General features: G+C 37.1%; 1 protein-coding gene across 2 annotated transcripts; it reads right to left on the reverse strand.

Annotated features, from left to right (window-relative positions):
- Positions 1–311: 311 nt before the first annotated feature.
- LOC130737718 (cleavage and polyadenylation specificity factor subunit 3-II-like) lies at positions 312–16,955 on the reverse strand. 2 transcript variants are annotated; one of them, XM_057589550.1, is made up of 14 exons: positions 16,181–16,955; positions 15,851–16,068; positions 15,582–15,759; positions 15,396–15,468; positions 14,836–14,953; positions 14,186–14,247; positions 12,979–13,115; positions 11,223–11,286; positions 9,426–9,491; positions 9,062–9,131; positions 7,204–7,308; positions 3,352–3,493; positions 2,288–2,384; positions 312–1,571 (listed from the first exon to the last, which is right to left on the reverse strand). In XM_057589550.1, the coding sequence occupies exons 2-14, from the start codon at positions 15,873–15,875 to the stop codon at positions 1,020–1,022; spliced, it is 1,689 nt and encodes a 562-aa protein (XP_057445533.1). In that variant the 5' UTR covers positions 15,876–16,068; positions 16,181–16,955; the 3' UTR covers positions 312–1,019. The 2 variants fall into 2 exon arrangements, with proteins under 2 accessions (XP_057445533.1, XP_057445532.1); XM_057589549.1 differs by having other exon boundaries at positions 14,186–14,259; positions 16,181–16,954.
- Between the last annotated feature and the right edge of the window lie 356 nt (positions 16,956–17,311).

Below are 17,311 nucleotides of genomic sequence, written 5' to 3' on the forward strand. Positions count from 1 at the left end.
CTCAAAATTCTGAGCAATAGCACGAATCACTTCTGCACAATCTGTAGACCAATTCATCTCATCCAAAGTAAACACTTTCTCCTCTGTCCTAACAAACTTTAGAACCCCATCGACAAAGATTTGAAACGCCGGACCCGGACCATTTAGAACGCGAATGTAAGGAGTGCCACGACTCCCCTCCCTCAAAGAAACACAAGCACTGGACGAAACAAAAGCACTATCCACCCTAGAGTTATTTTTATCCCTAATAGATGCATCATTTATTAATTTAACTCAGCCATTCTATTAATGATTATTCGACACTACAGAGATCACTTGCTAATACAATTTTTTGAAGGAACTAATCACATTTCATACAACCACATGTCTTTTGGTTACTTCTGCAAAAATTGGTTATACAAAGGGCAACTTTCAAAATAAATAAGTGAAACATAAAACCAAACTGAAATAAGATTAATTAAATGATACCTACCAATAATTCTTTACTAACATAACCTAAAATAACCACAGCAAAGTAAGGGGTAAAATAAACACCAGAATCTCACTTCTGCATTTTGAGCCCATAGTACCTGAACCTTGTACGATGTCTCCATCTATTGGAATCCACTCCCATCAATCGCCCAACAAAAAGAATGACCCCAACTCAAGCTGTTATGTTTAAACTGTTTCACTTTCTATATTTGTTTTACTGATTCACTCATAACCATTGATACTGCCGAAATTTGTTCCCTTACAAGTCTTTTTTTCTAACGGCTGACCAAATGAAGCAGAAATACACTGCTATGATATATGGTTATGCCTGTCCTCAATCCTAAAAGGACAATAATTATGCAGAGGAGAGATGCATAAAATGATTGCATTTACAGATTTCTCTAAGATATCGAGTGTGACCTTCACCAAAAAGATTCTTTCGCGGATAGTCACCATAAAAAGTCAAATGCAAGAATTGAGGCCAAGAGCACGTGTTAACTTAAGCTTTCCATTGAGCGATCAATATGTAAAGGACAGCCATATGCAAACTAAACCCCTTGCTTCTTTTCACCTAACATGAGCAGAAGTTCATCCTGGTGAACAATCTTTGCCTTTTTTGTTTTCTCCATAACCAGAACTCCTTCTGCTACTCTTTCATCTTTAACTTGAAGTTCAGGCATTAGGTTTTTTTCTGTCAAAGTAGAGTCACATTCATCCACTGAACTGCATTTCTGGAACTTGAAGTTCGGATTCAAGCAGTTTTTAACTTGAAGTTCAGGCATTAAGTTTTTTTCTGTCAAAGTAGAGTCACATTCGTCCACTGAACTGCATTTCTGGAATTTGAAGTTCGGGTTCAAGCAGTTTTGAATGAAAGTGCCAGAGGCTTCTGTCTTTACGTAGGGAGTGGAGGAAATGCATATGGTTTCATGATTTGCAGGATCATGACACGGAATCCCCAACTCAGAATGAATTTTCTCTTTAAGCAAAGCAATTTTAGGCTTCTCACCATGCACTAATATAACATGCTTTGGGGAGAGAAATTTTACAAGATCCATTATTCCTTTAGAATCTGTGTGAGGACTAAAAGCCAATTGATGAATCTGTCAATTTAAGACAACAGTTAAAATTATTGTAGAAACTAAAATTGAACTGACTTGATTACCTTCCATGCAAATTTGTACAGGACACTGTTCAATTTAAAATTTATATAAATGAACTTTTAATTATTAGCTCTTTTCTTTTGGGGTTAAAGCATTTCAAGAATAGAAAAACATTGATTTCAATTTCAATGGTAGTACAATGTACCGTGCTCTTAATCTAATTTTTAATCAATTTCATGATCAATGGTAGTTTTTTAATCAATTTCATGATCATTGGAGGAACTTTAGTATGAACTTCTCGAGAATAAGACTTCACCCGCTATGTCAACTTATGCACAAGATGATAGATTTTGTTTACCCAACAAAGAAAGAACAGCCGAAATATAGTTTCAGAGAATACTTTGATCTCAGGTCATGTAAGATGCAAACTCTTTATGTCAAACTCAAGAAAATAAATACTTTCAGAAAAAAAAAATTGACTGCTAAAATGTTTAGACTACTATAATATGGGAAAGCGAAGAGGTATTTCTGTCATGCTTTTAACACACTTATTATATTTGTTTTAATCACTGAGCAAATTTAATTACTTGTATATACTTTTGACCCTTTTTTTACCAAGGTGGAATATCTATAAGCTGAAGATCATTAAAATAATGAATTGCCTGCACAGGAGATGTACCACCACTGTAAATAAATGGGTAGGAGATAAAATGTACCTGGCAACGCACGTCTATTTGTGTCTCAGGATCCACATCAACTTTGGTGGCCTTACCTGACATTAATCTATGTCCTACTGTCCCAGCTACACAATACCTACGAAGTGTATCATAGTAATGAATAAGCAATTGATCTGCATGTATGGCTATATAAGATGGATATACCGGGTGAAATTTATGTGGGTCCCATATTTTTAGTGAACCCCACTTGAATTTTGATCAATCAATGAGAGTGTTGAAGGGAGTTTTGGAAAGAGTGTTGCTAGCATTTTTCAGCATTGTTGTAGTTTTCTATCTTTGAACAATATCAGTTTCTTTCTTATTCTTAGCTGGTTCCCTCAACCTTTCATTTGAGAATCAATTAGGTATTTTGGTGAAAGTGAAGATGGTATCTGAACAAAAAATGACCACTATACTCTTCATTTACTACTTTAAAACCAGGAAACCCACTCAATAGTTATTCTACGAAAATGGGACAAATATATCACAACAGATAAAGTTATATATAAGGCTACCAAGTCTAAAAGTTACCTAAAGCTTTTAAGGTTTCAATTTTTCAAAGGAATAAAATAACAGATAGCCATGACGTATGATTCATGCAGTGCGCCTGCTGTGTGTGATATAAGGAAAAAGCATGAAACCAAAATCTGTAACTTATCCTAAACAAGCATATGATCTTTCCCATGATTAAGAAAAGCAATCTCAAACCTATTCATATCTATAACAATTAAGTGCATCTTAAATCTTCTATCCTTTCACAAAAGGTGGCTCAGTAACTTCCTAATCAGCTAGCATATCAAATACAAACTTGTATGCAGCCACAACCAGGCTCCAATGACTGCAATCTCATGTTAATCCCAAACTTTATCCAAGGGAAAAATAGTTTGTCAAATTCATAAAGATTTAATAAAAAAAGGTACATGTGAGAGCATTTGGAGAAGTTTGATATACATTTATTTCATTGTGATAACCTAGATGTAGGAGACATATATCGACATTTCACTAATGTTCTTATCAAATGCCTCCTGCGAAAAGCAAGAAAGAGAGAATAAATAAGAATGTACCCAGGCAAAGTGATAAGGTTATTTTCTGACGGTGCCCAGTGCTTAAAAACTTCAAGTGAAAATCCACCACTTATCATCCCAGGAGTGGCAAAGAGAACACAAGAACCAGGAGCATTAATCATAGACCTTTCAAAATGGTGAACTGCAACATTTAAAACAAATGAGCGAGACATGAAACTTATCAGATGACAAACATCCATGCAATAAATTATACCTCCAACCTCAACTTTTATTAAAAGCATATGAAATTTTTAATATGACTAGATTTGATTACATTTTTTCTTCAAAAAGCAATATTAATACAAAGAACAATTTCACATATTTTCACGTAATACTGAATTAGGCCTTCTAGTTTGTTTCCCATCAGATTTTTCTGATGCACATGTATTGGCTAAATGAGTCAGTTAGGGGTTGTTTGTCTATATAAGCAATCTAAGGTTCTGTAGATGGTATGTTGATGAATGAAATGATGTCAGTCCCTCTGATTTCTCTCCTCTCTCTGTTTCGTCTTCTTCTTTCTCTCTTTCTATTTTTGAACCTAGCACTAGTATTTGAGCATCGATCCAGGTGTTGTGCCCAAATGGAAGATTTCACAGAAATCTAGCAAAGGTTTAGAGAAACGCTGCATCATTTCTTTGAGTTGATCGGAGCGCACGAAGACGGTGAAGGAGAAGGACGAAAACATCGTCTTCGAGAAACTGCAGATCGGTTCGTCAATGGTTGAGATCATGGAAACAGGGATGATCATCTTCATCCAGAAGCTGAAGATTGATTCGTCAATGGGGTTCACGATGGAGATCCAGAACGATTCGAGGATTAAGCCCCGAATTCGTGATTTAGGGTTCAAAGGATTCGTTTGGCCCCAAATTGACGGATTCATTTTGATGGTATTGGGTAAATGAGTCGGTTAGGGATTGTTTTGTCTATGTAAGCAAGCTACGGCTTTGTAGATGGTATGTTGATGAATGATAAGATGACAGTCTCTCTGATTTCTCTCCTCTCTCTTTCTTCCTCTTCTTCTTTATCTCTTTCTATTTCTGAACCTATCATTGGTATCAAAGCACCAATCTAGGTGCTCTGATAACCAGGAAAAGCCAAATGAAAAATTTGACAGATACCAAGGAAAGGTTTAGAGAAGTGCTGCATCGTTTCATTGAGTTGATCGTAGCGGAGGTCGCAGCCGAAGCGGAACGAGCAGCAATGGAAGCCACAGTTGAGGCGCAACGAGCAACAGCGGCCGCCGCGGAGGCAGAGAGCACGAAGACAGTGAAGGCGAAGAATGAAACCATCATCTTTGAGAAGCGGAAGATCGGTTCATAATTAGTGGAAATAATTGAAACAAGGACGATCATCTTCGTCCAGAAGCTGAAGATTGGTTCGTCGATGGGGATTATTAGAATTTGGGAGGCCTAACTCAGTCCAAAAGCTAGCTCAAGATGTGAGGATTGTCTTCCCATATATGAGGGTTATCTTGGTCATATCACTAGTCAATGTGGAACTTTTCAACACATCCCCTCACCCAGGGATGGACATCTGAAGCGTGGAATATGCAGGAATTAACATCTGCAGGTGGCCCATATACAGGTGGTCTTCACTTTACAGATCTAGGATAAGCTCTGATATCATATTAGAATTTGGAGGCTTAACTCAACCCAAATGCTAGCTCAATAGGTGAGGATTGTCTTCCCATATATAAGGGTTATCTTTGTCATAACTCTAGTAAATGTGGGACTTCTCAACAGGGATCCGGAACAATTCGAGGATTCTGCCCCAAATTCGTGATTTAGGGTTCGACGGATTCATTTGGCCCTAAATTGGTGATTTAGGGTTCGTTGGTGCAAGAAGGCCACCACGAAAACAGCCGCACTTGTTCCTTTGCGGCGGTGATCTGTGCTACTTGACCGATGATTCTTGCAAGTCGGTCATGGCCAGCCTACCATTGGCCAAGCCGCCGGTCTTCGTCCTTACGATAGCAGAGCATGGTACGCGTCGGAACAACAATGACGTCGGGCCTACTGTGGGTCTGGTTCAATGAAGAAAAACCATGTAACAATTGCACAAAACTTTCCAATTTTGATTCTTCTGGATTTCCTTGAGGACAAGAAAGATTTTGAGGGTTGGGATCTCATGCACGTGTATTTGGTAAATGAGTCGGTTAGAACTTGTTTGTCTATATAAGCAAGCTAAGGCTCTAGAGATGGTTGTTGATGAATGATATGATGTTAGTCCCTCTGATTTCTCTCTTCTATGTTTCCTCTTCTTCTTTCTCTCTTTCTATTTCCGAACCTATCATTTTCACTGTTGACTTGGAAACCTCAATAGATGTTTCATTAAAGATTATTAGAAGTAGAGGAAGTTTGAGAAGAAAATTTGTGTAATAACAATCTCGTCGGTTACGAGAGAGAGAGAGAGAGAGAGAGAGAGACTATATAGTGTGTTAACAATCGGGAAAATTGTAGAGCTGCCTAACTAACTTCTAACCTGCCTAACTAATCAGCAACAGAACAAACCAATAACTGACTAAGCTAGGATCTTATACATTTGACCAAGGTAGTCAAAAGCTAGCTTTAGCAATAAAGCATAGAGGGTCCTAAAGGGTAAAGCACTAAAGCGTAACCTAAAGCGTACGATTTAGTAGCTTTTAACATTTATGTATATATTTACACTTATAAATACTTAAATGCATATAAATGGTATAACTGACAAAAATTCTTAGGAATGTCATACATAAATCATAAAGTACCATAAGTCCATAACTCATAATAGATAATTCAGATTGAAAAGAGAACTCGAGAAGGTGAACGAGGAGAACTGGAGAAGGAGAACCGAAAGGAAGGACTGTCGCTGGCGGCTGCGCAATAGAGAGAGAGAGAGAGAGAGAGAGAGAGAGAGAGAGAGAAGGTTTTTAAGTGAGAAACTGAGAATATTGTTGTTTGGGGTGAAACCCCTATTTTGGCTTACCAGGTCGCGAATCGGGTCAAAAAACCCGAGGATTTCTGGATCTCCCTGAAAGTGGCAGAAGCTTCAAAATCACGCTTCTGCACGCTTTTGTCGCGCTTTAGCACGCTTTTGCCTGAATCCCACGTTAACCCCCACTTGAAGCGCGGGTGCCCTTAAAGCGCGCTTTAAAGTGTGCTTCTGTCTACCTTGCAACTGACATTAGAATAGCTATGGTGTACTCCTCAAGTACCATACACTGAAATATACCCCCCCGCCCTTCAATCTCAAGTGGGTTGACGAGGGGCAGTGTCACGCACGTTCAGCTTGGCGGTTAGATCATTAACGTGGGTGGTGGATACAGGCTTAGTCAGAGCATTAGCAACTTGGAGGTGGCATCAGCAACTTGGAGGATGTGTTTGGTTCTAGCGTGCAAAATGGAATTGTAACCTGTTGTTTCCTTGACGACCAAGAGATCAAGTTCGGACCAAGGAAGACAGCCACCTGAGGTTGAACTTCGTTTGGGTATGATGCCTAATCGACACAACAATAAATATAGGAAGAAGGGAAGAAGCTACAGCAAGCCGAATAAGTAGCCCTGCAGTAAGAGTTCCTTGTAAATAGCATAGGATTTGCCTGACAACTGTCTAGTTCATGTCAAGGGGTCTGACCATGAACTGGCAAACCTTTTTGACTTAATAACAGAGCTCATGGCGTGTAATTGTCATGACCATCGAATATAAAGAACACTAATGTCTAAACACAGGAACACTCAAACATCAAGGCTCTGTATCACAGCATTATGCAGTTATTGCAATTTTTTAAAAAGAAAAACAGGACTGCATGCACAGATCTGTAAATACAAAATGAAATCTTGAAATTTCTCAGAACTTAGATATAATAATATAAACTTACCATTCTTAAAATCAAATGCATTATGTGTAGAGTATGTATCTTTAATCTTCTGGCTTGTCCAACTAATAAGCATTTTGTAGTACATATTAGCTTGAATAGTTAAACCTGACAAAAAAAAACATATTCAAGTAGTTAATACTTATTATCAATATGAAGCACAGATACCAACAAATGGTAAGATAGACCACTTAGGAACTCATGGCTAAGCTGAACTGTATTAATCATTTAATCAGCCTATTTTCCACAGGAAAAGAAAAATTATTTCACAGACACAAAGTATGGCTAAAGATGCTTCCAATTACTAATAACACATCATTTACTCCTATATCATGCTCATAACACATAATCCCTAGTCCTTATATCTTACCTAACTAATCTGTTTGAGATAATTGCAAAAACGATATTACTTTGGTCTATCATGGAAATGAAAAGGAAGGCTGAAAAATAAATGAAACGTCTCATTATAAATTACAAAATCTGAAGATTCTGTGTACATATAAGTAATTCAGATACTATTTATGACAAGGTTGGCACCATATAAGTTTGCAGCATTAATCAATTTGATCATTTTTTTAATAAAGATCTACAACTTGTGTTAGGACTAATTATATTAGGATTTAATTTAGGATTGTTTTAGGAATTAATATTGTATTTTAGGATGTTATCTTTTATTTTGGTTAGGATATCTTCTTTATTTCTTAGTGGTCAAGTTATCTTATTAGGATTAGGTTATTATAAATAGGAGTACCCTCCTTAGGTTAGATTGTTAGAATCATGGATTGAATAATGAAGTTGTAAGGGAACCAGCCCTATTGAAGAGGAACCAGCCTCTTGGTTCTAAGAGGAACCAGCCTCTTAGTTCTTATCTATCTTATTTTCCAGTTTTTATATAATAAAAATACCAAAAAGATCATCGTTATCTTCTTTCCCTTATGTTTCTCCACGTTAGCATTTTCGGATCCTAACAATTTGTTTTCCAGAATACTGTATTTCCTTTTTTCCTCCCCATCTTGGTTTCTATTATATACCTCGGAAAAATAATGGTTGTATCGAACTTTGTGTACCTTCCAAACTCTAGAAATTGCATCGTACTGTGTATTTATAAATTAATAAAATCATGTATTAGATATCTAAAAAAATGTGTTAAGAGGGAGTGATTGATGCATAAAAGTTAAAACAGTCAACCACAGACTAACATAAACTATCCTAATCTATTATGCATCATTCTCTCCCTCTAAGATGTTTTATTTTTATTCTGTCAATATGACCAACAATTAGACAAATTCCAAAATTTTTAATTTTAAATTCTGAATTTTTGTTTTAGAATAAGATTGAATAACAAATCATTCAGAAAGCTTGTCCTAGAAAAGAGGCCTTTCATCTATTTAAGTATACACAGTAGCTTCCCAAAATGGTAGATGCTTTTGTTGGATCTTCGTACAGATTGCAACCTCACAGCACTAGAAAGATTCAGGATTTGACAGCGAACCTTTGAACTGTTTTATTAACTTCAATGGAAATCATAAGTGTGTTATCATTCATCAACTTAATGGCATCATAATTTTTTCGCTGTGTCAGAGTCTAAATATATATGTCATTGCTGCTAAGCAAATAGAAATAATAAAAATGAAAAATTCAGAGATGTAGATGCAGATTTTCTCTTGTTCCTTTAGTATCATAAAAGGCCTGCACTTCTTTCATTTATATTTAAACATTGAAGCAGCCTTTTTATTCATACACTACAAATAAAACCTTATCAGTTTATGATCTGAGAATATGTGACAAATAAAAAATCATGCAATCCAATCTGGCACAAATGAGTATAACTTTTAAAACAGGGACACTAGCTAATTGAAACCTGCTGAGAAATAGATAGGAACCTTCAAATTCATGCGCTCCCAGTAGTCATCCAACAAAATGCATAATTCCTACATATCATAATAACTTGGTAAATACAAGACAACCATGTCATCTTAATGTTTTGAATGCTGATAATTAAAATGGTCACGGAACCAGAATTGTGAGTGGTTCATGGTTTATTAATCCAACATTGAAGAAAAATGTCTTTTTGATAATATACTATTGAAATTGTAAGTCGTAGCTACAACATTGAATCATTATGCTGAGAAAGGTTCAACTATTGTTTTTACTTCAGTTATTAGCCATAGCAAACAGAAAGATAAATTACCACCAAAGAGATGGATGGTCATCAATGAGAATACCTGAGCTCTACCAAGAGCAAATGTTGGAATAAGCACCTTTCCTCCACCAGAAACACATTTATGAACCTAAATCAGATAATTTGAAATTTGATTAGTCGCACAAGAGGAACTGTAGATCGGGTGCACTAGGATCAAATGTAAAACAAACACAAGCAGGTCATTTAAAAAACTAAGAAATTTATAATTTGAATGGAGAACAGGTTAATTCAAGCTAGCATAAGAATATTCTGCTTTCTTCCGAATAAACACAAGGACTCCTTATTAAGATCAAACAGTGCTAAAGAAGTTAATGATAATAAATTTTATTGAATAAAATAAGCTATATTTATCTTTAAAGCTATCAGTCATAAATATTGGATCCATGGAAATAAATTTCTACTTGGATATCTTTAAGAGCTCATCAGAGAAAGCCACATGCAAATAAATCTTGATTCTTGCATGCAGAAAGAGTGTACAAACAAAACAGAAAAAAAAAATATGAACCAATTCTTCAAAAAGAAAACAACGAAGTGTTACAAGAGACAAAAGGAAAGATGAGGGCATAGAACATATTGATTCGTCCAAAACAACAACAAAAAAACAAAGGGAGTAGGGAAGACAACAAGAAAAATTATATATTGACAAAAAGGTACAGCAAAACTTCCTGACTATCTACCAAAGCTCTTTATTGGTAAAATTTCTTGTTAGGTTATCAAGAGAATATGGGCCGAGATGAACTTTGTATGGGATTCTACTAACACTTAACCTAGTCGTAAGTATTAAGACCCAAAAAAAACCTAGTTGTAACCTCTCTACAATTACTAATAAAAAAGTACTAAAAGTCTAAAACACTAAGAATCCTAATATCGTACCAATGTCCAACCAAATGGGACCGCGCCTTCTTATCTTTAATGAAAACCTCCAAACCTAATTGTTAGAAATATAATATAAAACCATTCATGTGGCTTTTACCCAACAGCTTAAGCTTTTGGGATAATTGGTTCTTGACATGGTATCAGAGCCTCTTTGACTAAGTGGTCTAGAGTTTGATCCTTGCCGCCCCCAATTATTCTAATAAAAAAAGTTGAATTTCAGCATATGGTAGGTGGGTCTACGCATTGTCCACGCTTCAAGCCCTAGTGGGATCTTGTGTGAGGGGCGTGCCAGAAATATAATATAAAACCATTCATGTGGCATTTACCCAACAGCTTAAGCTTTTGGCATAATTGGTTCTTGATACTAATCAATATACAGAGGTGCAATCTCCCTCCGAGTACAAACAAAAGATTCTCTGTTAGCAAACCTATAATTAAAAGAGTTTATGTTAGAAAACATAGGAGAAATGGGTTGGATAAAAAACGAGTCCATCTAAGAGGTTAAGAGGCAGTTATTATATTATTGAAGTTAGTTATTAGGAATAGGACATTTTGGGCAGTTTCTACGTATACTGGTACCAGTCAGAAGTCAAAACTATAGGAGAGTCTGAGGAGCCTCTCGAGTTGCTCTCTCAACTGTACAAAACTGATTAACCTTGTTCCATAGTGGGTCAAGGAAGAATCAGAGTTTCTACAATAAATATTCTATCTACTGCACTTTAATACCACTGTAACAGTTTCCAAAATACCAAAAGGGCCACTTCAAAAATGCATGACAATGAAAAATCCAAAAAGCAAAGAAATGATTGCTTAAAAAAAGGGACTGGGAAAGTGAGATTAACAATGCTTTTACTTAGATATATGTCTAAAAGAAAACATGACACCACATTAAATAAACAGTTTTAGCTTGTAAGTTCAAAAAGTAAGTTTTGCAAATACATACGACTTTGAGGAATTCCCTCTCACGAGCATATTTTGAATCACGTATTGTAGTCGCATACGTGGATCTGCAATGGAATATTTTCAGAACCAAAGCAAAAACGTCTCCAAGAGAATCCACCTCATAACAACAAGCAGTGAGAGCATAATAGGTTTCATGCAATTTAAACTATATCAAACCATCAATAGGGGAAAAATAATTCGAACTGCATATCAATGCTACTTTGCCCTGTCAACATACCTAAAGATTGTATAAACAAAACAGCCAATGGACTATATCAAACAATCAGATTATATAATTGAGGTAGGCAGTTGCTGCAAAATCCACATCAAATATATTAGCAATCATCAGTACAGGATGTAGAATATTTGGAGAGCATATATTTATTATAGCAGGTGATCAGTGGCACAAGAATCCAAGATTCAAAACTGAAAGAGACAAGTAAAGGAATACGTATTTGAAGACATCAGTACAGGGAGTACAATTAGCAATAATCAGTACAGGGAGTACAATTTAAAGAGATGAGGCTTAAGCAATCACGTATTTTATGTGATTAAGCATAGGGATGTCAAGAATATTTCTCGCCGAAGTATATGGAGCAACCTTCTGGTTTGTTGCTCATGATGTCACAAATCTCAATATGGCCTTAAGCAATCCTAAGGATTAGTTTGGCAGATTTATCATTGTGATTCAACAAGTTTGAATGACAGTGTGAGACTGACCATCGTACACCTATCACCATTCAACCAAGGGTGCAAATACTTCATTGTGTATGTAAACTACATAGTCAATATAGGCACTGAATCTAGTGATCACCATAGCACATCCCAGGCAAAACAACATGCTTATTATCACTGTCACCAACAAACATCGTGGAAAACTACTTCATAGGAACAGATGTGTCACAATCCAAGGATGGAATATTGAGTTCCCAAATGATGTATGCCATGGACATTCTTGAGGAAACATGTCCATTGAATGAAAAATCTATTGACAGTTTAACACCCCTATGCTTAATCACATAAATTAGCGTAGAAGGTTTAAAAAGATTAATAAATTAGGACGGCGAAGTGCATTTGAGCCCAGAAATGAATTGGCCTAAGGGATCACAAGAAATGGTCTCAGGTCCACCAGGTCATACCGTCATATCATATATATTTTATAACATTCAAGGATCAGCTTCACAAAAGCTTAGCCTATTATGATAGAATACCAGAAATTAACTGAAGAAATATGTATTAAACAGAACACAGATAACATACTTACAGCAACTTACTAGAGACTAAAGTCTCTCCAACAGAGAATGTTCTCTGTCCACAATCTACTAACAACAACAACCCTGTTCTCCCTAAAACTAGAGATATATACCCCTAAAACAGAACAAACATCAGTTATTTTCTACAAATAACTTCTAACAAGCAGTTTCCTATTATTAAATATACTTTTAAACTGAAACTGCAATAGTTATTTTCTACAAATAACTGTCATTTAGCAGTTAATCTGATCCATTCCCATCTTATAAGGTGGTGACTGAGCAATGGTTCACGTTTCTAACAGTACCCTCAATATGAGATTAACAGTAATATATGCAGATAAATAGTCAAGTATACTAAAAATTTAAAATCATTATAGAGTATAAACTAATACAAATAATATACCCTAAAAATAATACATAAATGAGAAAAGATCATTTAGCACCCTCATTATAAATCGACAACATCATATTAAGATGCATATAAACAGTCAATGATGTTCTTACTCAGTTATAAGAAGGTCAAGCCGTAATCTATCGATTTGAGCTGCTTCGAGGTGTCTATCTGCTGTCATATTGTAGTCTCCTGTATAAACCATTTCTGCATCTCCAACTTTTGCATAGAACATTGCCGCTCCAATAACCTTCACAATTCATAATAGGAGGAATGATCAGATGAGAGTACTAAAACAATAAGGTATGGAAAGAACAAAAATCTATTCATGACAGACATGATACGGGAAGTAACCCTAATTACAAAAAATTGTCAACAGTATCCTGAAATAAAATGATATTTGTGTTACAAGAAATTCTACTTCACATGTCAGTAACAATATAGAGGTTGGTTATCACATATTGTAGTTGCATACGTGGATCTCTTTGTGGTGATGCTTAAGCTTAACCATAAGATCAGGATTTAGTTCCATGATGGAACTAGAAGAGACACCATCAGAAAGATAATAATGTCTGAGACCAAGAAAATAGTTAACCATTTCACAATATGGAAGTATAGGGATGTACATATTGATCGAGGGGTTATCTTATCAAGTACATATTGCATTGGTAAAGTTTCATTTGTAAGGCAATAGGGAGCTTTGGTGCAACAGTTGGAATCATTGATATATGACTAAAGGTCAGAGGCTCAACCCTAAAACAAACTCTTACAAATGCAATGCAAGGCTGCTTCCCATAGACCCACATAGTTAGTCCAAATTTTCACCGGACATGCATAGCAGGAGCTTTATAGCACAAGGCTTCCATTTGTAGTTGTAGTTTTACTAGAAGAATGACAATATCTCCCAAGTCCCAACTAGACTAATCAGTGAACATCATTTTTCCTTTTACAGTACAAAAAACCTTCAATTCTATAGCTTTATCATTACCTATTGATACTGTACGACTCTTAAGTCTATAGTTTTTAATCTTAGAACCCAGGTCTCTCCTGCCAAAATTTCCAGCTATGCTACTCTTAAAACCCTAAGAGTGAAAGACACTAGATACACATTCATCTAGAGTCATGAGAAGCCTGCCTAATCCAGACTTTCATATGGAGCACCGGACATTTTCATCTTATATCCGATTATCTTATGTATAGTTCAGATTTCACAAAAGTTATACCAGAACTTTAGTGGTGAGAAATTCAGTAAAAAGGGAGGTGTTAAATCTATTACTGCAAATTAAATATGGCTACAGAAATGAAGCTGAGGAGCCTTACATGTCCTGCATAATATGCACGTATCTGCAGATCTTCATCTACTTGCACAGTCTGCCTCAGATCTATAGCAATAACTGTGGGAATTAAATCAATTAAAACATTTATAATAGAGATATGAAATCGGTATGCTAGTATCAGAGGTATGGTGATTTCGGATGGAAACCTACGGTGTTCAATGGTCCAAAGTGCACACCAACTAACATTTATAATCATTCACACCTAAGCGTATGCATTTTGCTTTCCATCAAACATAAATACATATTTACTCTTCTTTTCTTCGTACCTTTCGCTTTCTTTAATAAGTCAATAATATGACAGTTCTGATATGGTTCCTAGATATTACACATTAGTTGCCACGATTCAGAACAGGGTAACAGTACTAACAATTGAATGATCATTAACTCAACCATGTAGAGTCCTGATTCGAAACTCAGTATGTTGAGGTCCTTGACACCCCTATAGTTATATCCATCCCATGCACGCTAGATTTTTGCAAAAAATTATCTGTGCTAGACTGCAAGCTATCTACAAATTCTAATGCCAGGAGTGTCTTTCAAACCCAAAAGGAACACTTCCTAATGACATGCCTAAACCAAAATAAAGAGTTGTCTAACCAGCATTAGTGGACAAAGAGTATCATACTACATTACCTTTCTTGATGCACTCTGCAATATTTTCTGAAGTGAATAGCTCTTCCTCACCCCGACGATCAACCATTACCTTCCGATAGTCTTCCAACATCAAAGGAGCTAGAGCTTTAGTTGGGTACTGCTTAAAATAAAAGTCAAGTTAAATTAGCGATTGTAAATTACAACCAAGAACATAAGCTTAAACATTCAAAGCACCATCAGAAAGCATTAGGCCAAATCACGTTGGCTTCAAAGCTCCAACATATTCATCAAACCCTAGTTTCCTCACCAGTTAGCATTGAACAGAACAGCACCCATAGAAGCAAACAAAATCAGAACATGATTATATGCAATATACGCACTACATATTGGAACGCTCGATACTCAGTACAACAACAGCCAGTAGTTTTGTGAACATGATTACAACATAATTATATGCATGTGCAAACAAGAAAGCAAACAAAAATAAGAACATGCTTGCCTATTTTTTTGTTCCTATCTTAAAAGTCAAAATTCTATTGAAACTTAGCAAACATCAACAAACATGTCATATTGAGGCAAACATTTCATCAAACACGTACCGTCATATAAATAGGACCGCGATACCCGCAAACTTCGGTGAAGTAAGCCAATGCTCCAACATGGTCCAAGTGACTGCCCCCCATTTAAAATTTCACAAACAACAACAAGGAAATTTTAATGCAAAATAATTGTATTAAATAAAACTTTAAAAAAAAAAATGAGAAGATGATGATGATGGATGGTACAAGTGAGTGATGATGATGCAGGAGAGTGCAGCGTCGTAATGGCCTTGAGAGGAGATGAGAGAGAAATCAGGGTATCGACGGTGGTCCAAGAGGCCCATGTGCATTCCGCAATCGAACATGATTCGCTTCCCGTTGATGGTCACCACCACGCAACTCTTCCCTCCCTCTTGACCAGCGCCTAACAACACATTCACCCAAAAAACTGAGATTCAAACACTTGCATTGCACAACACAGAGACATAAGCAACACAGTGAAACAAGAAAAGTACCAAGAACTAGAGTTTCGATAGCCATCGCTGCTCTCTACGAATAATAAGGAACAAGAAGTGAAGAGGGTGCTTTCGGTGACGGGGATCAGCGTGCTTCACGGCTGAAGGCACGGTGGCCTATGTGGGAGTAGTGCGGCGGAGCTGTTGGAACGGCAAAGGGAGCGGAAGCCATGGGTTTTGCGGGCTTAGATGGATGATTGATTCTATGGGCATTTCTTCTGGTACAAGCAAAAAAATTATAGGTCAAGTAAGTGACATGTACCAATAGAAAAATTACACTTGGATTTATTGATTAATAATTTTGTGGACTTCTTGAAACTCTGAATCAACCTGTAGGTTTATTGTAATTCTAAATTAACCCCAGAACCTTCTGATTTTCCCCTTCACTTGCATGCCTCTTCCACCCCCTTCTCCTCCCAGCACCTTCCTTCGAACTCTGGCCACCGACCAACCTCCATCGCTGACAACAATTTTTTTTCGAAACTCTTGATCTTCACGCCTATGGCTTCCAACGATGCTTCTTCGGTACCTCTCTCTGCTTCGCTTAGAAAGGAGGGAGTGTGTGGGTGGCTCCTGGCCTCTGGTAGGTTGAGGATGGCGGTCGGTTGGTCGGCGGCGTGGGTTAAGTCAGCGACGGTGGTGCCCAGAGAGTGCGGCGGCGCGGCCTTGGAGGGACACCCAAGAGGAATCGCGAGGGCTGGAGAAGCAGGACGCGGGCGTGGTTGCTGAGCACGCGGTGGGGCACGGTGGCGGCGCAAAGGAGGGCGCGACAGCGGTGGTTGAGCGGCGGCGGCGGCGGCTGCTGTTTGGGAGAGGAAGGAGATGACGAAAAAGTAAAAATTAAAAATTAAAAAATTAGGTCAAAAAAAGGGAGGATCTGGAGGTGTTTTGAGGGTTGCTGTTGATGATTGATTGGGGGTGGAGATCTGGGAATGATTGTGTTTTACATATTCTTCCCTTGGTGCAGAATTCTGATCCGGGTAGCTTGATCTACAGTTTTGTGGTTTTTTTATTGTTACATTAGTAAGGTATCAGACTTCGTCCGTTTTTGTGGGTAGCTAGATCTAAATTTCTCCATTTTTCTGATCTGTTGTAAATTGTTGGTGAAGACTATAGTGTCTCCCTTTTTAGGGGATGCACTCATGCCCCCATAAAAAAAACTTTTATGAAAAGGGGGACACCCAATACCCCTTCAATTTCCACCATCGATATAATATTAAAAAAATTGAATGGTTAAGATCAAATAACAAAGTTACCAAAATACCCATTTAAACCCTAATTTCTTCTTCACTTTAAAAAAAAAACTCCGCCTCCAACCTCAATAGTAGCCACCTTCTTCCTCCGTCAAGCTCCTTCGCCGTCGCGGAACTCGACGTGAGACTCCACTCAAACGTCATTTGATCCTCGACGGCCGTTGCGGTGTCCCTCAAGGATTCCTCACTGAATGCTACATACCCAGAG

Source organism: Lotus japonicus, chromosome 2, assembly GCF_012489685.1.
Source record: "Lotus japonicus ecotype B-129 chromosome 2, LjGifu_v1.2".
NCBI classification, from domain to species: domain Eukaryota; kingdom Viridiplantae; phylum Streptophyta; class Magnoliopsida; order Fabales; family Fabaceae; genus Lotus; species Lotus japonicus.

Bases quoted from the DNA above. Each gene is read 5' to 3' on its own strand.
- LOC130737718 (XM_057589549.1), bottom strand. From the start codon at position 15,875: ATGGCTATCGAAACTCTAGTTCTTG. The intron at 9,492-11,222 runs GTATGTATTTGC...TATCTGATTTAG, and splicing joins AGAGGGAATTCCTCAAAGTC to GTTCATAAATGTGTTTCTGG. The intron at 3,494-7,203 runs GTAAGTTTATAT...TAAATGTTGCAG, and splicing joins TGCATTTGATTTTAAGAATG to TTCACCATTTTGAAAGGTCT.